This window comes from Oryzias latipes, chromosome 13 (assembly GCF_002234675.1).
Source record: "Oryzias latipes chromosome 13, ASM223467v1".
Taxonomy (NCBI): domain Eukaryota; kingdom Metazoa; phylum Chordata; class Actinopteri; order Beloniformes; family Adrianichthyidae; genus Oryzias; species Oryzias latipes.
The window spans coordinates 15,098,466-15,121,800 of NC_019871.2; the positions used below are offsets into that span (position 1 = coordinate 15,098,466).

The 23,335-nt window shown below is 36.1% G+C and overlaps 2 protein-coding genes across 3 annotated transcripts; both read right to left on the reverse strand.

Annotated features, from left to right (window-relative positions):
- Positions 1–549: 549 nt before the first annotated feature.
- On the reverse strand, positions 550–10,263 carry LOC101162228 (FXYD domain-containing ion transport regulator 6). Of its 2 annotated transcripts, none has more exons than XM_020708265.2 (8): positions 10,080–10,263; positions 5,387–5,440; positions 5,069–5,092; positions 3,911–3,946; positions 3,726–3,800; positions 3,590–3,626; positions 3,430–3,479; positions 550–1,808 (listed from the first exon to the last, which is right to left on the reverse strand). In XM_020708265.2, exons 2-8 carry the CDS (start codon positions 5,433–5,435, stop codon positions 1,780–1,782), a joined length of 300 nt encoding a protein of 99 aa, XP_020563924.1. In that variant the 5' UTR covers positions 5,436–5,440; positions 10,080–10,263; the 3' UTR covers positions 550–1,779. The 2 variants fall into 2 exon arrangements, with proteins under 2 accessions (XP_020563924.1, XP_004075455.1); XM_004075407.4 differs by having other exon boundaries at positions 550–1,811; positions 10,080–10,257.
- A 225-nt stretch (positions 10,264–10,488) lies between these two features.
- Positions 10,489–18,698, reverse strand: LOC101162463 (transmembrane protease serine 13). The gene is made up of 13 exons (XM_004075408.4): positions 18,449–18,698; positions 17,187–17,322; positions 16,999–17,106; positions 15,213–15,374; positions 13,943–14,069; positions 13,555–13,650; positions 13,426–13,469; positions 12,969–13,131; positions 12,574–12,746; positions 11,799–11,888; positions 11,266–11,411; positions 11,004–11,156; positions 10,489–10,904 (listed from the first exon to the last, which is right to left on the reverse strand). Exons 1-13 carry the CDS (start codon positions 18,464–18,466, stop codon positions 10,890–10,892), a joined length of 1,431 nt encoding a protein of 476 aa, XP_004075456.1. The 5' UTR covers positions 18,467–18,698; the 3' UTR covers positions 10,489–10,889.
- Between the last annotated feature and the right edge of the window lie 4,637 nt (positions 18,699–23,335).

The window sequence follows — 23,335 nt, forward strand, 5'->3', positions numbered from 1 at the left end:
AAATTTCACACTAAATGAAAGAAATTGAGTTCACACAAATAAAACACAACTTCCTGCATATTTAAGCAATGTCTGAATATTTGCTTAGAATAGATGGCAAGAACTCACCTGAGCTGCTCCCTGTCTGGAAATGTGTGCAGGGGTTTTGTCTGTAACCTAAACCAGCTTTCACAGGGATCAACCCCTTAACACTTTTTCTCTCCCTCCCTCTCCCTCAAACACACAAATGGCTACTTCTCCACACCTTCATGCATATTTTGGCCACTTAGTTACATATTTACAGCCTCATAAAGTTACTGCCAATAAAGTGTTCATTTGCCAACCTTTGGAGCCCAGTAGAAACCTTAGTGAGCCCTCCTTTTCCGACAGGTACGCACATGGACTCAAATCACAGCTTTACCCTGGTAGGATGCTTCCACTCATCCTCGTCTGCAGGATGGTTGCCAAAAAACAATTCCTTTAGCCTTTAAAAATCACAGGCGAAAAACACTCAAAAACACTTGCACTCTGATTTCTTTTTTCTGTCTAAATGAACACAACAAACACACCTTTTGTTTGAACAAGCGCTCATTTATTGATTGACTGATGCCAAAAGTACAACAGCTTGCTACACAACAAGGTCACATGCATAGAATAAACACACATGATTTATTTCCACAGAAATTATCTTTGAAACATAATAAAATAAACTTTAACCTCATAAAAGCCTGACCTTATAGATTCAAAACAAGCATTGTTTCTTTGTTATTACTCCAAGATTTGGCTTACAATAGGCTACTATTAATGTAGTCTAGCAAATACATGACTTGTATAGATAACATTAGTTCAGCATTCAGACCCTGTCTGTCGTTCTTTCAAACAAAGTATTAAAAACACAGCGACAAAAAAAAGAAACACAGATATTTGCAACAAGTGGTAAAGAAAACAACCAAAATACCCTGGTTTCACAGATTTGTGGCACGAATGAGAGAAGGGAAGCTAATCATAGTCTACCGGAGACTCCTTATCCTGAAGGAGGACAGCAGTGGATTAGATATGTAAAGAAGGCAGTGAGACAACTGATGTAGGAAATCTCCTCACTTCGGTGTGGTGGAGAGGTCCGTGCAGATCCCTGCAAATCACTCATGTGTTCACTCAAAGAGCAGTGAAAGTTGAGATTGTCTTATGTAAGGCTCATCACATCTACATTTAATGACACACACACACTTGTGATGGAAGCACATTAACACAAACAGAGGACGTGCACACACCAATGTGCACGCAAACACAGAACCATTAAACATAAACAAAGATTACCTCATATCTAAAATGTAAACCATCTATACTTATATTTGTTCATTTCTTATATGAATGAACTTCCAAAAGTGTGAGAAACATCATCCAGGACAACTGACAAAACAAACGATAGGTTTACAAATTCCCTCAACTTTAAGTGAAGAGAAAAAAGTACAAAATGAGCAGCAAAGCACACAACAAGAAAATGTCCTAAAGATTTTAAAGACAAACCTGTGTCACACGAGTCACTGACTAAGACAGCATACTGGAATGGGTGACCGTCACAGAAGGCACAGAAATAGACAAGAGCACTGAGGAACTGGCAGTCGCAAAAAACAACATGGCGTCAAATGTATGTACATATTACACCTCTAATTGAATACTTCCCCTTCTTGCCCTGTCATGAAATCATTTGTAATGGTCTTCAGTTCCTTCATTGTTTTTGTGGTTCAACATCAGTGAAAACAGCATTTCAGAAGCTAGTTGCAGTCCTGCTGCGGGGCCTCAGTTCTCCACTGGAGTCTCTTTGGCAGCTGCTGTAAACAAAAAAAGAAGTTTCAATTTAGGCATGAGTGAAAACATTGCTAAAAGATAACTGCTGCCCTCCTCCGGGTACAAGGAACCGAAGACCGTTACATTTGAAGTATAACCCTGTCTCAAGGGATTTTTCTTGAAACAGTGATGCACATGAGGTGAATGTCATATATCAGACAAAGTTAACAGAGAAATGCTTTCAATTGTTATAAGATATGACGTGTTTTTTTCTAAATTCTCCAGGAATGTTTTTTTCAAAATACAGATCACAAATGACTGCTGGTATGTATGATAAGTACGCAGAAAGAGCTCTTATCTGAAAACTTTGTTTTTATTCTCAAAGGTTTGCCAATCATGTTCCAATGTTTCCCTGTCATTTGGATTTAAAAAAAACATCTTTCTAGAGGTGTCGTCTTTTCCAGTTTAGTTTATGAACACTCCCTTGACCATACTAGTCCTGTCTTGAAACAGGTGGTGAAACATCAAAAAGCACATTTGAACATGCAGACACCAATATTCAACTCTCTTTACATAAATTAGACTAGCATATGTTTAATATTAGTGCAATAAGTAATGTTTTAACAAACATAAATTATCATGATTACTACCAATTAGTAAATTTATTTTTTAAAGATAACAGGCATAAGAAGTTCTGCTATGTAGGTGTCAAAAAGATAATCATGGTTTCATCACTGCTTGTTTTAGGTCTCTGCTTTTCTTTTCGTAAAGGTTTTGGCAGCTGGGTCTGGACACAAACCACTGCTGTTAGCCAGTAATTCAATGTTTTTAGTTGTTTCTTTTACAGTAGCAGTAGTTTACAAGTCAGAACCAACAGGCCAGAAGACTGGTTTAAAACCCATAGTGCCTGTAAACAAGCTACAAACCTGACAAAATAGAAATACGTATTCTTATCACTATCCAAATGTCAGCAAAGATTTAAACTCCTTCATGAAGTTTCAAAAACATACTAAAATGAATGGAAAGCTTACCACTTTTATTCTTATGTCTCTTCAAGATCAGTTAATCTTTAACTAATCTATGCTGAATAACAAGCAAGTTGACCAATGATGCCTAACATTCTTGCATACCACACAATTACATCCTTATTATTATCTACACCTGGACTGCTTACATTATTTTTTAAGGAAAAAACCCTTATTCTAAGAAAATAAATTTTGTCAATTTACACTTCATAGAATGTCCCATTGCACATACAGCCTGACTAAATAAGGTAAAATCCCTCCAACCTGGTTCATCTCAGTGTTCAGGTGAGAGCCTCTCAGTGGAAAAATACTGCAATGATTAATGAGGCTCGGCAGGCATCAGCTGACTACTTGGTCATACTAACTGAGAAGATTTTTCCACTTGAAAATGTTTCGAAATCACACAGGGATTCTCCCAGGTAAAAAGGCCATCTTTTTTACTGTTGAAAATATGAAAATTGGTCATGATAGTGTGACACAATTGCTAACAAGGGTTAGCCCACTGAGCTATTTTGGGGTCATGCAAGAAAAGACCATTAACACAACACACATTTGTACACAGACATACTGTAGATTTATGTCAAGATGTGAATGTGAGGTGAAAAGGACTATCAGAGAGCTGCAACACTCATCTTACCCTTGGAGACGATCAGGTTCTCCTCCTGTGCCTCCTCATCCCCAGGGGCCCTACAGAGAGAATTGACAGGTTGTCATGGAAACTAAATCATGCTAAAACATTTTTAAAACCTCAAAAGAAATACTATTCTCTTCTTTTACATGGGAGAACATCAACTTACCTGGGCTTCTGGTTGGCACCACATTGGCATCGTCGACCTACAAATATGAAAAATTATTAGTTTATGTAGAGCTTTTGAGAAATCCGAGTAGCAATTATTTTATACAGGAATAATGAAATCAGAAATAGAAACCTACTAAGAATAAGAAGAATACCCAGGGTAAACAGCACCACAGCAAAGGCCAGTCCTCCAATTCTCAAACTTTCATAGTCTATGAACAAGAAATGCAAAAAAAGAAAAAAGCAGAGGGAAGAAACACACTTCTAGTTGAAGTCGCATGGTTGATGGTCGCTTTCATTTTTTGGTTCATTTTTTACTTACCGTAAATAAAAGGGTTATCAACAATCTTTTTGTTGTCTGTAGGGAAAAATAATTTACAGAAACCAGTAGAATTAGAAAGTTGATTTTTGATCAATATTTTCATAATTTCTTTGTGATTTTGATTAGGTAAAATGCATTTAAAGTATTTGCTAACATTGTTGCACTTCTTTGTTTTATCTCTATATGAATTACAAACGTACTACTAAGTACGTTTTTTTAAGATCATAACATACCTATACCAATTGATAAAAATGTAACAGAAAAGAATCTATGGTGTTACGGGTTCAATGTTTAGTTTTATTGTTTTAGTTCAATTTTATTTTGAATTGTTTAGGCTGATTTATTTATCAAAGTTGCCGCTGACAAGACGCCCTCTTGCATTTGTGTTCTCCACAACTATTAATCCCTCACAGAAATAGTTAACGGACCTTCTGTTTTACATATGACTATAATGTTTTAGGAAGAATAGAATAGAATAGAATAGAATAGAATAGAATAGAATAGAATAGAATAGAATAGAATAGAATAGAATAGAATAGAATAGAATAATATAGAATAGAATAGAATAGAATAGAATAGAATAGAATAGAATAGAATAGAATAATATAGAATAGAATAGAATAGAATAGTGACTTGAGGACTGGCACATGGGAAATGTGGGTTCAATATCCAGAGCTTCATCCAGTGTGGGTCCTAGGGCAAGACCATTCGCACTCCCAAACTATTTAGCCAAAAGTGGGTCCAAGTCTGGGTCTCTCTGTGCCAGTCCACAGTCCAGATCAAATACAGGGTTCTGTAAGGAAGTGCTTCATTGAAATTACTTTCTATCTGCAACAGCAGACAGTAATTACAGTACAATAAAAGTGAACTTTTGTGAATTTCCTGCAGAATCAAATAATTACTTTATAAGTATATATTTTTGGTACTCTATTTGCAACATCTAGTATGCAGGCGCATCCTGGACTTAGTATGCAGGCGCATCCTGGACTAGACAGAAATGTTTGAACAATTGTTAACATCTTTTTTTAGATTGATTAGGATGCTGCCATTCCATTAAAATAAATCTTGCTCTTGTTCTGCTTTTTCAATTTTGGACAAAACATGCAACTTTTTACTGTTGTTTAGAAATCTGTTAGAGACTAAATACAGAAAACTCACCATTTTCACTTGAGTCAGCAACAGCTGGGACACAAAAACAGATTGTAAAGAAATGTGATGGTTGTAGAAAAATTATGTTTTTATACTATCTTTATTAACAGGGATCACACAAATATACACTTTTTCCATCACACAACTTTATTGTCATGCATATTTAGTTTTACTAAACAGTGTAATAATTAGTATTTTTGAGCTCAAATCTGTAATTTTTTTGCAATGAGGCACAAATTTCCTATAAAGGAACAACTGCCCTCTAGTGGACAACGGGTGAAAAGGGAGGCAGCACTATGCATGTGTTTTATGATTATGGGCACTTACCTGACACGCACACCAGGAGTGAAGAGAAGAAGAGCAAAGCCATTTCCATGACAACTGTTGGCACAAAATAATCAGAAAGATAAGACTTTAGAAAAGAAAAAGAAATTTTTGGCCTAATAATAAACAACAAAACAGACCTATGGCCCAACTTCAGAAAAGTCCCTGGAATTTTTCTACTTTAGGTGTTATTTCAGGGTTTTTTCTGTACATAAAAAAGTACAAAATGATATCCAAAAAGGGGATTTTGCTCTGAAAGTGATTTTAAGAATCTTTTTAACATTAAGAGTTTTGGATTTCCATCATTTTCCCATTTTCTAACCATCATTTTTATTCAATGAGGAGCTTTTATAGTTTGGTAAGACCAGTTATAATATGCATTGAGTGTCCATTTCTTTGCCAGTAGTCAGACAGTTGCTGTTTTTCACATCAGATGTGATGCTTGCCCATGCACAATTCATCATTTAATATTGATTTCAGACATATTAACAAGCATTTACTTTATCATTTTTTATATTTTCTATTCTGCTCTATTTTATTCCATAATTATTTTTGTTTCAGTTTAGAATTCCTTTATTTCGGCCAGCACATGTTTCCAGAGTGTAATGTATGTGTAATGCATATTTGTCTTATTTAGTTTTTCGTGTTCTTCACTAGCTTGCTTTCCATGTTTCTCTAATTCCATCAGTACGGCTCAGGATTTAACTGTAGCTTTTTATGTTGAAAACATTTTCCTTTTTTTTTGAGGTTTCAAATATGATTTTTTTTCCCCCATTTTTTTAATTAGATACTCTTTTTACAAGTTTACAGTTTGATGTGTTTTATTTTAGGCTTACTGAATCTGCTCAGACTGTTTGTTTTCTATCTTTACAGATCTAGTCAGAAGCTTTGTCAATTTGCTCTCAACAATTGTTAAGCAGATCAGCTGTGTTTATTCTATAGAAAATATTTGTCTAAATAACTTAAGATTTACCAGTTCTTACCAGCAACTGCTGGAAGGGCATATGAGTCGTGAAAATCTAGAAGTGTATCTTCCAATGACAACAGCAACTCATCATTTGAATGTCCTATAGTTGGTATGTGTTTACTTCTTGCACCCGAAGAAAGCTTTTTTTTTATTTTGTCTTTGTGTATTTATATTTTACAGATAGCTAAACGAAAGACATTCACCTAAATATATTTGAATTTAACTTTTTTTATGAAACTTGATTGTTGTAAAACATGGCTGAGCAACATTTTTTATTCATGAGCCACAAAGGGTTGTAAAATTTGACAAGAGGCAGGAGCAGAAACAGAGTTTTTTTTGGAAATCCGCCTCGCAAAAAGAAAGAAATAACAGAACAGAAAACATACTTTGATTTTGACAGAAAATGAATATATACCGTATTTTCCGGACTATAAGTCGCACCAGCCCAAAAATGCATTATATAGTAGAAAAAAACACAGATAAGTCGCACTGGACTATAAGTCGCATTTTGACGGGAAATTTATTTGACAAAATCTGAGACCAAGAACTAATAACTTGCACAACCTCATATGACACAATCATAGCAGACTGTTTATCTCATAATTTCACAGTAATTCTTTCTCAGACTTATTTATTTATTCCTTTCATGAAGCATCATTGGCCAACTAATACTCTGTTTTCATCCTGTATTTGTAGAAACAGTTGTCATTTTTATTGCATTTCTGAATCTATAAAATCATTGGAAAATAGAATATTGTGTTTTTAGCCTTCAAGATCTTACTGTAAAAAAAGTTTGCTGATTCTCTGAGTCATTTAACATACTCTTAACACTTAACATACCTCATACATCCTATTGACCCAGGAACATCATCTCTGTTCCTCACAAATGAACATAACAGGAGGGTTAACAATGTATTTATTTCAATTTATTTCTAATATAAGTCGCTGCGGAGTATAAGTCGCAACCCTTGCCAAACTATGAAAAAAAGGGCGACTTATAGTCCGGAAAATACGGTACTTTAAAACAGAACATTTTAGAGTTTTTCTTGCCAATTGCATCAATGACTTGATGTCCCTCAGGGAAATTCTGCGGTGTTGAAATGATCAGAAAATGACTGTCTGGCTCGGAAAACACACACGAATGTCAGAAAAACAACAAATCTTTAACCACAACATGAATGCAGGATAACGTTCAGCACCTAAACAAAGGATAATTTATTTGTAATGCATCATCTATAGGTAGACACCAGAATTATAGGGAAAATAAAAATGTTTAAGGATTACCAATATAATTTATTTCAATTTGGTGGTCCAGATTAAATATCTTAATGGGCCTCATATGGCCCCCGGGCCTTAGTTTGCCCACCTCTGGTGTAGAATGTATTTTCTGCAACCCAGTTAAAGCACGGGCTACCTAATTTCTGGCCTCTTGAGTAAACGTGTCCTCTTTTATGATTTTTTTTTTGGAAAACAGATTTCCTCATTAAACTATAAAGCCCAAATAATGGCAAATTTGACTCGCTTAGTATTAATTTTTTAACATGAATCAGTAAAAATACATTTTTAGTTTTCTTTTTCTTTTTTTTTTTTGCTCATAAATTTCATATGCTGTTTTTAGGTCAACCTGTCATGGATGTGCAATAAAGACACAGAAAAGATAATGGAAATACTCTTAATGAAAAATCTGCTCACTAATTATACTAGAAGTCCATTTATCATGAGCTTTTAAATATTTATACACAAGAATCAACTGAAAGGAAAGGTGTTAAGAGCGAAGGATGGAGGCTTAAGAGGAGCACAAAGAAAGCTCTGGTGGTCTTTTGTGTCTCCACTCGAGACACCTTTTAATGGCATAAAGTACTCAGAGTCTGTTGTGACTTGGACTAATGCCATACATTTCGGGTTGAAAAAGAAAGCAGGGTTTAAAAGCCAGAGAGTTCACACTGTAAAGCCAGTCTATAATTGTTGGGGACAGAGTATACAGCTGCATTCTTTGTTATTATTCGTTTTGCTCTTTATTTACACTTTGTTGTCATATACCCAGTAATAGGGTAAACATTTTCTTTTAGCCCAACATTGATATATTATTTAAGAAATTGAGAAAATGAGAAGTTGTTTGCCAAACATGGAGCTTTACTTCCAGAGGTTTCTCATATTTAGCTTAACGTGTTTTTGGACCAAAGTAAGATGAAATCTCAAAGACTAAAATTCCATGGGGAAAATGACCAAAATAGCAAGGAAAGAGCAGGCTTTGAGACGGTGAGGGTTGGAGACAGGCAGACAGGGAAATATACTGTCTGGTGTGGAAGTACAGGTGAAGGTCATTCAAAGGAGATACTAAGCTGGAGAAGACTACTAAAAGCATGTTGGCTGCATAAAGATAAAGTCCTTGTAGAAAATCCATGATGCAAAATTAAAAAAAATGAAAAGAATGAAGAAAAGAAAAAGAAAAATATATATATAAGTCTAGTAAAAAGTGTTATGTATGACAAATATGAAGTGGAATATGATAAATTAAGTTTGATGCAGCTGCAGGGACACGAAAACAGCAACAATGTAGCTGTAGTGTGGCACAACATTGAAACTTAGGGGAATGTAGAAAAAGCAAAGGTTATAAAGGTTATAAAAAAATAGTTGCATCATGTGCTCAAATTACACGTTTGATGGGAAATATGACCTTGAAAAAACTTCAGCAGCTTTTTGATGCTTCTTTCAGACCTATAGTCCATGTGCAGACACAAATGAATCATGATAAGTGACTTTTAATATAATTTCTCTGAAAGAGGTTTTGTGTTAGTCTGTGAAGGCTGGTGAAGAGGAACCCGTTATTTTCAGGTAGGCTGCAATTATGACAGTGGTGAATTGTGATTTCACATCAATAAAATGTAGGCCTGCTAAATGGGGCTTCATAACCTATATTAAATAGCCTGGCCCACATATCTGCCATCAGAGTGATGCTACGTCCCCATGACAACAATGTGCGTTGGTCCATAGTGTCCTCTTATCTCCTTGGTAACTGTCTCTTACTAAAAAGTCTGGTGCTGAATGAAAATAATCTTAAAGGCTCATGTGAAAATATATCAGATCATGAGTCCTCACAAAAAAAGTATCTCTAAAGCTGCAATAGTTATTTTTAAATATATTTATTTTTATAAGCTCATCACGTTTTAAATGAGAAAATATATGTTTTTGGATCTAATCAACGCTTTCTTTGCATATGACTTCGACACCAGATTTCCTCCCCGCTGGATGTATTTGGCAGACGGTTTCATTGCGCACATGCAGGCGCCATGCATCAACATCCGATTTGTGACGTGCGCACGTTATCTCCTCGCGCGCCACTCAACCTGTGGATTATTTTTTTCCTCTTTTCTTTATCAGGAAGGCGCCTCCATTGTCCTCGTGCAGTATTTCAACCCCAGCAGCGGTTACCATCTGGTTTTTGCTCGTTATCCTTCTTAATTACAGTATGAATCCTTCTCTGATCCGTATTTGCATCGCAACCAGTGCCAGCCGACACACCCCTATGTAAACAACAAAAGCCATCACTGACAGCCAATCTGTGGATTATTCAAAACGTTTGCTCTGAATTTTCACAAAATAGCGCTTGTTCATAAAAAAAGATGTACTATATATCAATATAAACAAGCGTGACAGTAACGCTGTATTCAGACACCATAATTTGAAAAAGCGAACCAAATAACTAGGTTTGAATAGGATCATACTCACCGATTATTCCTCCAAGTGACCGTTTTTAAACAAACACTTCAGTCACACCTATTCAGACAGCTTTTCTCACACAAATGCCCTCTTAAGGATTCTCATCTGTCAGTATGTGCACAGTGCTCATTTAGTGTGTTTCATGTAGTGGAGGGTTGAATCCTCCCTGCGCCCCCTCCTCCTCCCTTTCTCTCCCTCCTTGCACACACGCCCAGTCCCTTTGTGTCCAAGTCAACAAGGAGATTTTTATTCACTGTTATGGAAGGTGTGTCATGAAAATATTCTTCTATTGTCTCCTTTTTCTTTAAGATGACCAATAGAAACAAACATCAACCTTTCACAGTAAAGGAGTAAAACAAATGGCAATTTGTTTTGCCCTTAAGTTGAAAAAAATGTCCACAAAAAAATGAAAATAAAATATGTAGTTACTTTTTTATTGGATAAAATAATCAAGTCATTAGTAAAGTGAATTAACCCAGAGAAATAGTCCAAATCAGTTATTTATTCGCAAGAATATTCAGATTCAGAAGATCACAGTTGATTGTGTGTTACTTCAACAAAGTTAGTCAACTTTTAATCAGCAAAGCATCAATTAATAGTTTGATGTAAAGTGCACATTTTTAATGAATACAAATAATCACCATTGTGTTTTGGATATAAAATAAATCATATTTACGCTTTAACTTGTTCAAATTGTCAATTTTCTGTAGAAAAAACACTGTTTTCCTGACTGCAACAGCATTCTTCAGTTCTCACGCGACATCAATGCAGATGTCTCTGTGGTTAAAAAGTTAAGCATCAGCAGGGCTCAAGCTGACATTATGATGCCGCTTCCTGCAAAGTAAAGGGCAAAGGAGGTTAATGTGGGAACAAACTTGCATCATAAAACCAGATCTTTTCCAACTGAATGAACATTTTTGTATCTAGATTTACCTTCATTGCGCCATAGATCCAAGGTAGGAAGCTGTTGACGTTGGTGTACACACCAGGTTTGTTTTCTCGACCACAGCCAGCCCCCCAGCTGGTGAGGCCCACCACATGCCAGCGACTCTGTCCCTGACATACCAGTGGACCTCCACTGTCCCCCTGGAAATTATTAAAATGACACCAAGCGAGGAAAATGTAACAATTCTGTTTGTTGGAGAGAAGGAGGAAATAATTAATGTTAAAATGTCAGATGAAAGCAGCTGCTTACCTGACAAGAATCTTTGCCTCCACTCAGATTTCCAGCACAGATCATGTTGTTGGTCACTGCACCTGGTCCATACACTGCACGAGTGTTACACACACTATTGCTGATGATGTCCACCTTCACTTCCATTAGGTTAGTGGAAACAGTAGCTTCATGAGCAAAAAGAAATTACATTTGGTCACAAATACGTCCTCTGTGATGTTTTTTAACGTCAATTTCCTGGCTAAATTAATCTACTTTTTGTATTTTGTTACAGTGTCATAACATTATTGATTGAAAAAAGTCTCTAAATTGTAAAATATTCCAAAACAAAGTTGAAACAGCAAAGCTTTGCAATGCTTTATTCCTTTTAACTTCAATGTGGCCTTAAGTATATAAATCGTTTATGAATGTCATTTGAGAAACTATCTCAACACATTAAGAGACACACATTTCTTCCTGATTTGAGGTACAATATCTCTATTTTATTTAAAGAAAATGAAATTTAGAAAAAAAGATTTTTCAGGTGTAAAACGATAGTCTGCATTTGAATTTACCTGAACCTTCAGAAGTGGTGCCAAACCCTGTGGTCCAGCAGTTGATTGTTGGATTCTCAGAAAGTGGCAGGCAAGCCGGTTGAACGTTATCTGGAGATGATCAAAATTATTCAGTTATATTCTTGTAAACGCACTTTAGTTTTGCATTGGTTTCCCTGAGCAGGGCTTACCAAACAACAGTAAAAGTGTTTACAGATTTTAAATATAGGAATGAGCCATTTTATTGTGTTTTCCTTTATTCCATGATCGCTGTTTAAGATGCAAATCTTTTGTAAATAAATATGAATTCATGCTGACAAAATGTTTGTCATCATATTTCTAAAACTATTTAAAATATATTTAAATATATGAAATAACTATTATTTAAAAATGAAGAACAAAAATTGAGAACAAAAATATTTTTGCTGTCAATCATACTTATTGATTTATTATTGTACCATTTTTGCATGCTTTAATGTAAGAATTTATTTACTTAAGGGGCTTTTTGCATGCGATTTTTTCTCTTGGCAAGTGAAGGTCTCCATGCTAAAGGGCAAGGCAAAATATCATAATAAATGATAAAATAATAATAAAACGACTTCTATTATTGCGGGTAAAACTACTCTTCATGTTTATACGCAGCTTCCAGAAAATTTTATATTCTTAAATTGTCTTACTCTAACAATAATGTCTGTCAAATTTAATAATTCCCTGCCATTAATGTATTTTATTTGTTTCTCTCCACCTTGACCTTTACTAGGTGTAATAATGATAAAAATAATAATAATTGACTTACCAGTGAGAGTAACTGGTGATGCGAGTTGGATTAGAGCTATGTCTTGGTCGTTAGTGTTACTGTTGTAATTTTTGTTGAGTATGATTTTCTTAACCATGTAGGGAGAAGGAAGCTGGTTCAAAGACACAATTCCACCGTACACTTTCCAGTTGCTTGGAGAGGTACCCATAGAGCTGCAACAGCGACAAGAACAAATTATTGTATCTTTACTACTCAGTCCTGTTTTTTTCCCTATGACAAAAACTGTCACAAACTTACACTTTGTACCATGATTTGCAGGTTAATACTCTTGTAAAGTTCCTCTTACTTTTACAATGCTAACATAAAAAAACTATAGTACTAAAGTTTGAAATAAAATGTTGTATAAGGTTGTGATATTAGAGTTTTTCATTTACCTTGGGAAGCAGTGGGCTGCTGTCAAGGCAAACTCACGTGAGATCAGGACCGCCCCACAAACATGGGATCTTCCGTAGTGCAGTGATAACTGCCATGGCCACTGTCCCGCCTTAGCTATGGTGCCCCCAATAATCCTGGATGTGGAAGGCTGCCTACCACAATCTGGGAATGAGGAGTGCCACATCAAACAACATTAAAAACAAACATCAGTTGATTGAATTGGTCTCAGTAAATGGCAATGACATAGGAACCATGTTGATTTAAATACCAAAGGATTTGATGACATTTTAATTTTGCAAACCCAATATGCATGGTATCCTTCAAACACCATTATCAGCCCGTTCAGTGATTATCATGAAAACCAATGTAGTGAATTCAAATTAAGAATGCAAATGAGATACAGGCCCAGTGTATAAAGAAAAGTCTGTATATGACAAGCGACTGTAAGATTCTTACCAATGCAACTCAAGGAAACAATTTTTGCGTTTGGGCAGGAAGAACTGTGTAGAACAAAAGAGGAGAGAAAAAAATAACTTACAGTATGTGCGCACAAATAACGAATGGATTTCACATAATGTTGTATACCTAACATTGACCCGACTCTGGATACGTGATGCTGAATTACTGGTCACTTCTAAAACTTCAGAATTCTGGGAAGAAAGTTCCCCACTGACAGAGTCCCTGGAAACAGAAAGAGGGAATCTTTAGAGAACAAACAATCTCACACAATGTGTTGTCACATATTTGCTTAACAGACCTTAAAATCTATGTCAAACTGAGACACCTAAGAAACTGAGAAAAATCTGTTTGACCCTAAACACACTGGACCAGTGAATAGTCTTTGTAGAGTTGTTACAGGTGGCAGATAGGGTTTCTCATTTTTACAGGTTGCCAAAAATCAGAGTTTGGCCAAATGGTTTAGAATACAAAAGCTTACAAGAAATTGGATTTTGTGAGCAAAGCAGTGATTTACCCATAGAATCCGATCTGTCTGCAGACCTTAACTGCATCGTCCGTGCTCCAGCCACTGTAACACACTGGTAAAAAGGCACTATTTTGTGCTGTCTGGACCAGCAGCCTGTTGTCTGCCCCAAACTTGACTGAAATGACAAACAGTGAGACAAGAAAATAAGGGCCTCATAAACTCCTATGAAAATTAAATTTGTTCAAATGGATTCTGGATTCTGACTCCATTTATTTCAAAATGTGCTGTAAATTCTCCTTGCTTTTTTTATTGAGACGGATGTTTCATACAAATTGTAAGCGATTGTTGTGTTATCAGAATATATAAGTGAATACCGTATTTTCCAGACTATAAGTCGCCCTTTTTTTCATAGTTTGGCAAGGGTTGCGACTTATACTCCGCAGCGACTTATATTAGAAATAAATTGAAATAAATACATTGTTAAACCTCCTGTTATGTTCATTTGTGAGGAACAGAGATGATGTTCCTGGGTCAATTTGATGTATGAGGTATGTTAAGTGTTAAGAGTATGTTAAGTGACTCAGAGAATCAGCAAACCTTTTTTTACAGTAAGATCTTGAAGGCTAAGAACATAATATTCTATTTTCCAATGATTTCATAGATTCAGAAATGCAATAAAAATGACAACTTTTTCTACAAATACAGGATGAAAACAGAGTATTAGTTGGACAATGATGCTTCATGAAAGCAATAAATAAATAAGTATGAGAAAGAATTACTGTGAAATTATGAGACAAACAATCTGCTATGATTGTGTCATATCTGTTTGTGCAAGTTATTATATCCTGGTCTCAGATTTTGTCAAATAAATTTCCCGTCAAAACGCGACTTATAGTCCAGTGCGACTTATCTGTGTTTTTTTCTACTTTATAATGCATTTTGGGCTGGTGCGACTTATACTCCGCAGCGACTTATAGTCCGGAAAATACGGTAACAATAAAAAAGTTAGGACTTTTTTGTTTTCAAACCTTTGCTACGTAACCCTTGTGCTATCCTAGGTACTTTAACATTGGGAGTTGGGTCATCTTGACCCACTAGACAGTGCGCTGAACCTTTTTTCTTCAATGATTTGTGATCTTTACTGGTGTCCATGGATTACATGAAATCTTTCCACCTTTATCCACCTTTGTCATGGTAGGGAGAACACGTCAATATAAGGGTGGGGAGATAGGATAGCCAAAGGGTTAATTAGGAATTATGCACTTGGCCTATATGGTAATGATTCTGAGAAGAACTGGAGCTGTGTGTGTACACTTACCACATTTCGTTTCATCAGAGCCCAGTTCACAGTCACTTATGCCATCACACTGGACAGTATTGTTGGGGCAGGTGTCACTCACTGACACAGATGGGTTGTTCAGCTGGTTCATTTTGTCATCTTCGTGGTTGGAACTTTCTACTGACCTTGTACCATAATGAACTGTGGGTAAGGAGGTGACAATGGTAAAGAGTAGACATACAGAGTAACAAGTTTTTATGTAGATGTTATGGAGATATTTCAGTAGTGTGATATAGTTGACATAAATGTGCATGTTAAAAATTATAACTGCCATTTATTACTTTTTGCTGTAGCTAAGCAGAGTAAGGCCTTAATACATTAAGTTTTACAACAGAAAAATCGCCCAAAATCTTATTTTTCAAGACAACCAGACCAAAAGACTTTAACCGATGAAAAAAATATCGCAAACCACATGTTTTCTAGCTTATGGTTGATCACTTTAAGACTTTAAATTTAATTTTGACCATTTATATTGAGCAATATCTACTATCAGCGTTAATAGACACAAACACTTTTAGTTTGTTTTCCGAACAAGTGTGTTTTGTTCAATTTCTTCTAAGAGACCATATCTGTTTGTTGTGGGCTAAATGTTATTAGCTTTTTTAAGACAGTATTGTTGTTTTAGTCTTTTTGAGGCACACAGGCCTAAAGTTTGTCCTTTAGTTTCTTCTATTTTTTGATTTTTCTAAAGTAGTTTTCCCACTGTTTAATTAATTATCTGTTTATAGACTTTACTGATTAAAGCTGTGGGTAGGTCCTCTAATTATGCTTTCTTTTGCTTTCAATTTACCAAACATAAATTATAGTTAGTTAAACTGTATTCCCCTCATCTGAGTCTGAAATGCTTTGCAGTGCATTTACACTGTTATTTTATATGTCAGCTGTCATTACAAATAAAGTATGTTAAAAGTAATATGGGAGTCATGTGGGGCTTTACAATTCTAAGGCAGTACATTTTAGAACACAGGTGTCAAGCTCCAGGCCTCAAGGGCTGGCGTCCTTCCTATTTTTTAACCAACCTACCATTGAAGCTCCTTATTGGCTAAACACACCTGAAAAACCAGCAGGAGGTCGGCCCTCGAGGCCTGGAGTTTGACACCCCTGTTTTAGAAGGTGAATGATTTTTTGGTTGTACCAGCAAGTAATCTCTAATGTGTGCTCATCTTAAAGTAGGTTACACAAAACTGTTTAAATAGCTCCAAATTTATATACCGGTAGGTTTCTATGATTTTTATGGAGAAGTAATTTGTTTAATCATGTCCTCTAATGTTTAAAGTAGAAGTTGTTTAAAGATTTCCTCATCCTTTAAAGATTGAGGGAATTAATTAAATACTTTCCTTATTCAATTATTCATGAATTCAGAACTGACCAAAAGACTTGCTTTGGTGTAAGATGCCAATAAAAATAGCAATACCAATAAAATAAAAAGATTGTGTTCAACACAGACAAAAGAAAGAAATTGCATTGTTTAAAATAAAATCTATCAATTACTGATTTACAAGACCTCAGAGTGCACATCATTGCAGTAGTTATTGGTAGAATCTGACTTAGAAACCACACCTTAATTAGTACAGAATGCTTAAAAGTTGTGGAATGACTTCCTTAATACCAGTACCCTCAAAAGTATTTGGAAAAACAAGTTTAAATATGAGACTTTGGTATTTTTAAAAGTGTGGTTTAAAGCTTAAACTTAAACATGTTGAATTGCTAATGTGAAGGTTCAAAATTACAGTGTACATTGCAGGCTTTTAAATCAAAACTGTACCTCCAAGCCAGATTGCAGCTCCTAACAGAACGAGCACCACTGCAGCTGCAGCCCATGCCTTGTAACACTGTGGATTGTTCTGACAAGTGTTCTTCTTGTTTTTGGGAGCTAAATATGAAGAAAAATTAGTAACATGGACAACAACAGCGTTCGATGTTGTCAAAATCTAAGATGAATGCTTTACTCACGTATAGACTCCTGTATTACTTGTTGGCCAATCACAATTGGTGGGTACTGGGGAATGTAGCGTGGGTGGTTCAGCCCATCATAAGGGTTAAGGGGTGGCTGATTATTTATAGAATCATAAGGAGGAGGGGGTGTTTCCTAAAACAAAACCAAAAAAAATGAATAAAATCATGGGGGGACTACTTTTTCTATTTATATAACATATATACATATAACAATATAGCAACTCAACTACTACTAAAAATCTGCAATACAACCTGTTGTTGTTTTTCTAAAGTTAGCATGTATAGTATTTTTCACAGCTAGATTTAAAGTCCACACTAATTTGGCTCAGGCTCAGTTCACAAAGACATCATTGGTGTTTACTGGCAACAGTGTTAAAGAAGCTTAGCTTTAATGTCTCTTCCTTATTTCCTGACTATTACTCACACTAAAATAACTGCCCGTCAACAAAAAGATCAGATTGTCCTATGCTGGTGTTCACTGTCAGGTTGTGTATTACATGCACTTGATAATAATCTGCAGCTTCAAATAGGTACCGTACTCAAATTTCAGTTGTGTGGTAGGGAGCCGTAAAGAACTAAATTCCTTGAAAAAAATATTGCAAAACGTTTTTTTTTTCTTTCTAGACTGTTTCTCTGATTAAACAAGACCGAAACCAAACAAATAGTACTTTGTAAAGGATTGTAAAAACATGACAACGGGGAATGTTAGGTCGACTGAGCCAGAGCTCTTCCGAAAGGCTATTGAACTATGTGGTCACACTGGCTTGAAAGCTTCATTGCTGACTTTTATTAACAGAAAGGGACGTGTGGGAAAAAAAGATCGTAATCTCTTCATGCTTTTTTTCTCTTATAAACTACATAACATTTTTACAAAGAATAATTTGTAGCATTAGTTTGAAACTGAACAAAAGATCCAGCAGAGTAGCATCTAATGAAAATATATGCAAAAACTAAAGTTAATCTTAAACTGGACAGGAATATTGACCCTTGACATTACCTAATAATCTACTTGCTGGCTTAGACTTTTAGTTATAAAAGTTTATAACTAACAAAGTATCAAGGATCTCACTACACTAAAAACGGGAAAGGGAAAATCACAACTATTGTCCCATATAAAACCTTATAATAACAGGTGAAATCTAATCAGGGTAGATCTGAATCCAAGGAAAGTAAAAAAAAAAAAAACAGATTTATCCTTGAGAGCAGCTCTGGTTTGTTTTGTTTTTTATTTTACAAAATAAATACAAGCAAAAACTTACCGTGCCATACTTTGCCATTTGAACAAGTACAGCAAGCAGAAGATCAGGTGAGAGCAGGTGGATGAAGCCTTTGAAGGTCTAATTTTTTGCTGTCACAGGTAAGTCAGATCATGGCAGAGTCCAATGCTTTTTCTTTCTTTTTCTCTCTGTTGTACTTGTCTGAGTTTTAATTTAGCGCCTAAAATAAAACTAAAACAAGATCTGCTTTCTCTCCTCCTCCTAATGACATCCGCCTTCAACCTCACATTGTTCTTTATTGCTGAGATCACAGGGCGTGCCAAGCGCGCTAGTTCCACCACCTGTTAGACCGGTTTTGCCATTGCAGGAAACTGTTACTAATGTCAGCACTCCAAAGAATTTCTTTCTACATAAAGTGGCACGACTTTTTTTTGTTGTTGTTACTCGTTTAATTTCTAAGCACTTTACATTTTCCCTGAATTGGCATGTGTCCTCATAAGCAAACGTGTGCTTAAAGGGCTAAAGAGGGGATCTGTTAATAACCAAATTCAGTCAACAGCAGTCAGTTCCAGCACCAACACAGTTTTTGTTTGGTATGCTGTATCCGTGACATGACTAAGCAAACCTTAAAATAATCACCTCCAGTCACAATGTACATTTGGAATATTTCCAATGTTCATGAATCATGAGAAGCAGTAGGTAAGGGCCAGGCAGGAATAGAATTTAAAAGAGATGGAAAAGAAGAGCCATCAGGATCAACAAACTTTGTGTTGGGTGTAGATGAACCAGATTAGAGGTGAACTCTGTTTGAAACAAAAAAGTGATCCGAAACTGAGAAGGAAAAAAATGTTGTTACTCCTTCTCTTTGGTTAACAGAAGGATTTAAAACTGTACTTAATACAAACAAATTAGTCCTAAAAAGAATGATGGCTCTAAATTATGTCAAGATGGCAGAAAGATTCAATAAAGTTTGCTGTGTCTATAAATTATACTGAGTACTTACATTATTTTTCTATCAGACACTGGTTTGTTTTCGTTAAACGTACCGACATGTTTCAGTGGAATACCTTCTGCCTTCGTCAGGGTCATCATCAGGTGGTAGTGTATGACGTCTTTAAGAACAGATGATTGTTTATTTTTATTCTACACCTGGCTGTGGTTCCTGTCTCCGGCTCGACTCGAGCCCCTGACTGTTCCCCCAACCACGGCTGGATGAAGCTCGTCTGATGAACTTTAAATGTGAAGTTGTAGATTTAGATAAGTTAATTCTTCTCTAAGAGTTCTGGTAAATCGTCTGTCCGTCCTGGGGGAGGATCCCGCCTTCATGTGGGGCACCCCTGAGGTTTCTTCGTTTTTTCCGGAATCCGTTTTTTTTACCAGTTTTTCCTTTTCGCGAAAGGGGGTCTATGGGCAGGGATGCCAGTATAGCTTAGTCAGTTTGTTAGTTCATTTTAGTATTTTCCTATTGAACTCTTTGTATTCATGATCCTTTTGAGTTCATGTCTTACTTCGAAGCCTATCGAGACGACTGTTGTTGTGATTTTGGGCTATACAAATAAAATTGAATTGAATTGAATGATTGTGACTGAGGCGGAGTCACCTGTCAAACTTTGACAAGTGACTCCGCCCCTTGATGTCCTTTTTTATTTCTGGAGGATGTTGCTCCAGGTATGAGAGAGCAGGGAGGCCCCCTCATCCCTGTTCATGGAAGTGTCAATCATCTGTTTTTAAAGACGTCACACACTACCACCTGATGACGACCCTGACAAAGGCGGAAGGTATTCCACCGAAACATGTCGGTACGTTTAACAAAAACAAACCAGTGTCTGATAGAAAAATAATTTAAGTACTCAAGATGGCAGAAATCATAAAACCTAAAGGCTTTTTATTTTTTATTTTATTTTTTTTCTAACTTGTCCTGTCCAACAGCTAAACTAACAGATGAGAGCTGAAAGCCTTTTGTGTTGGACATATTTTACTTTTACAACAGGGGTTGTGAATCTTATGATACACCAGATGTATATTTAAATAAACCCCTTTTGTAAATTCAGCTAAAGTTTATTCATATTACCTATATAAATATTTTTTGTTTGTCCGGACAGAAAAGAAATGGAGGAAAGAAGAGAGGGGGATGACAGATAACGGGGGGTGGGGGTAGAGGGGTGATTATAGTAGCAAGGGTAAGATCATGAAGCGTCATAAAGCAACAAGTTGCTGAAGCTTTATAATCACAACTGACAGGTTGAGATGCATGAAAAATCAAAAATGGACGGGGCCTGTCCACAAACTCAAACGTTACAAACACACCTGTTGGCTCCAAAAATGTTCACACACAAACAAGTCTACATGGACATACTACCACTAAAATTCACATATGCCTACTTATGCATTCAGATTGACACACGTGAAACATTTCATTCAGTCACGCAAACTGTTTGTGCAAAGGTGAGATAGCACCTGTGCTCGAGTGAGTGTTTATCTTCTTCTGGGGTGGATGATGGAATGTAAAAAAGTGGGATAGAACCCAGCCGCCCCCCCACCAAGGCCCCCAGCGCAGCAGCAGCAGCAGCCGGGACCCCCAAACACCCGTACAGTACAGCAGATGGAGGAAGACCGCCTGCCGGGCAACCACACCCGCCACCCCAGGCAGGGCCAGCGGCCAACACCAGAGAGCAGGGGGGTGCAGGGGGTAGAAGGTGCAAGCCCCAGCCGGACCCGTTCATCAAAGTGCAAAAGAAGAGCCGACAATTAATTCAGTTGAATGAAGAATGAAAAGAAAAAAAAATGTTTTCCTTAAATTTCATTTAAAAGTAAAGTGGGTAGAAGAAATCCATCTTTTTCTCAAGTTGAATTTGTGTTTTTTTTAGATGAGTGACTGGGATATAGTTTCCCAGTGTATTACATAAACCTGGAGAAAAAAACTGGAACCAGTAAAGCTGAAAAAAACCCAATTTATTGCAGTGTTTTTATTTGAATTTTGTCCAAACGTATGTTTGAAATACAAAAAAGGTATATAACTAGAAATAGAATTACATGACGGTTGTAAAATAGGAGTCAGAAAAATGAAAAAGTATGGAAAACTCAGGCCTGACATAAATTTTATCCTGACTTGAGATTATTAAATAAAATATTTTGCTTTTGTAAAGGGTGCAGTGGTTAGCACTCATCTCACAGCAAGAAGGCCCTGGTTTGAATTACTGCTGAATTCTGTGTGGAGTTTGCCCGTTTTCCCTGTACATGCATGGACTTTCTCTGGGAACTCCAGCTCTACTCCACAATCCAAAAACATGTAATGTAGGTCAGTTGGTCACTCTTAATTGTCTCTAGGCGTGACTGTGAATGTGTGATTATGTGCCATGTGACAGACTGGCAAACTCCCCAGGGTGTACCTAGCCCTTACCCAACAGTAGCTGTGACAGGCTCATGCTTTCCAAAAGGGATCAAGTGGGATCAAAAAATGATCATTTGTTTAACACGTTCTATCCCTTTAGGGGTCACAGGGCTGCCGGGGTCTAACCCAGCTAATGTTTGGCGAAGGAGGTGCAAACTCTGGACAGCTTGTCGTCAGTCTGTTGCAGCGCTACAATTATACACTCATAGACACTCACAAGCACATCTAGGGACAATGTAGACCCATCAGTTGACCTATGAAGCATGTTTTTGGACTGTGTGAGGAAGCTTTCTCTCTCTATGATGCAGTGGTGCAGCATAAAACAACATAAAAATGAAATACAATTAGTCTTTTTTCAGGTGTTAAGTGTGGTGCCGTACTACAATAGTGTCGTTTTGAGGCACAAGAACTGTTAAAGAAAAAAACAATTCAATTTTAAAAATCTGGCTTTCATTTGTTTTCACTTATTATACAAGTGAATAATTATACACTTATTATACAAATAAAAGAGCCTGTTTTATAAACGTTTGCATTAAACATTTTATTTGAATTAAATGTAAAATTAGGTATGCCCATGTAAATAAAACTTTCAATTAATAAATAAAAAACTTTCAGTTTGATTATTTTTATGAATGACATATTATAACTGATTGAATTAATAGTAAACAAAAAGGATTGCATTGCAGCAATCTTGTGATACCAGCAGTGGGTGATATTGGACAAAATCTTGCTCTTTCAACATGTGGTCAAAGGACACTTTTCAGAAACGTCCCTTGTTTTAACCGCAGCAGATGATCTTTGTTTTCACATTTAGTCAGCAGTCTTCTGTCCATGTTCAAGACCGAAACCAAAGAATAAAAAAAAAATAAAAATAAAAAAAAACTGTAGGGGCTTGTTCTGCAATGAGTGCAAATACCAGGAACCAGAACTTAAAAAGTCACATGTTAAGAAGAGGTGAGATAGCAGTGGGTTACATTTGGCTGCAATTAAAGGAAAAGCTAATTCTTAGAATTGAGGGCTTTTTTTTTCGTCTTGTGTTTTTACCATATGCAGTATTCGGTTAAAAGCAAAAACATTCTGTTTTCAAAGAAAAAAAAAACAGAAAGAGACCCCAGGTAATAAACAAATTAACATTTAACTGCATTTGCTCTTTTTGACTGTAGCAGTTTCCCCCCAAATCTAAAGAAAAACTGGCTGGTACTTCTATCAAACTTTCCTTCAATGGTCAGCATAGCAATAAATAATAAATACAGAATTTAAAGCTTGGGTAAAATCTTGAGCTAAATAAAGCTCTAAATAATAAAAAAATAGATATTTGCTCAGCAGTAACCAAGTCATTATATTTACAGAGTAAATGCTATGTCTTGGGTAGATGTATGATAAGGGGATTGTAAAACTCTGGATTATTTCCCTTCAAAATGATACGTGGGGAAATTTTAGAATACCACAAAAGATTCAACATATTTGATCAAAAGATAAACAACATAACATGGAAATATCAAGATTTTCAAGAAAGGAATAAGAAGAAAAAGAAAGAA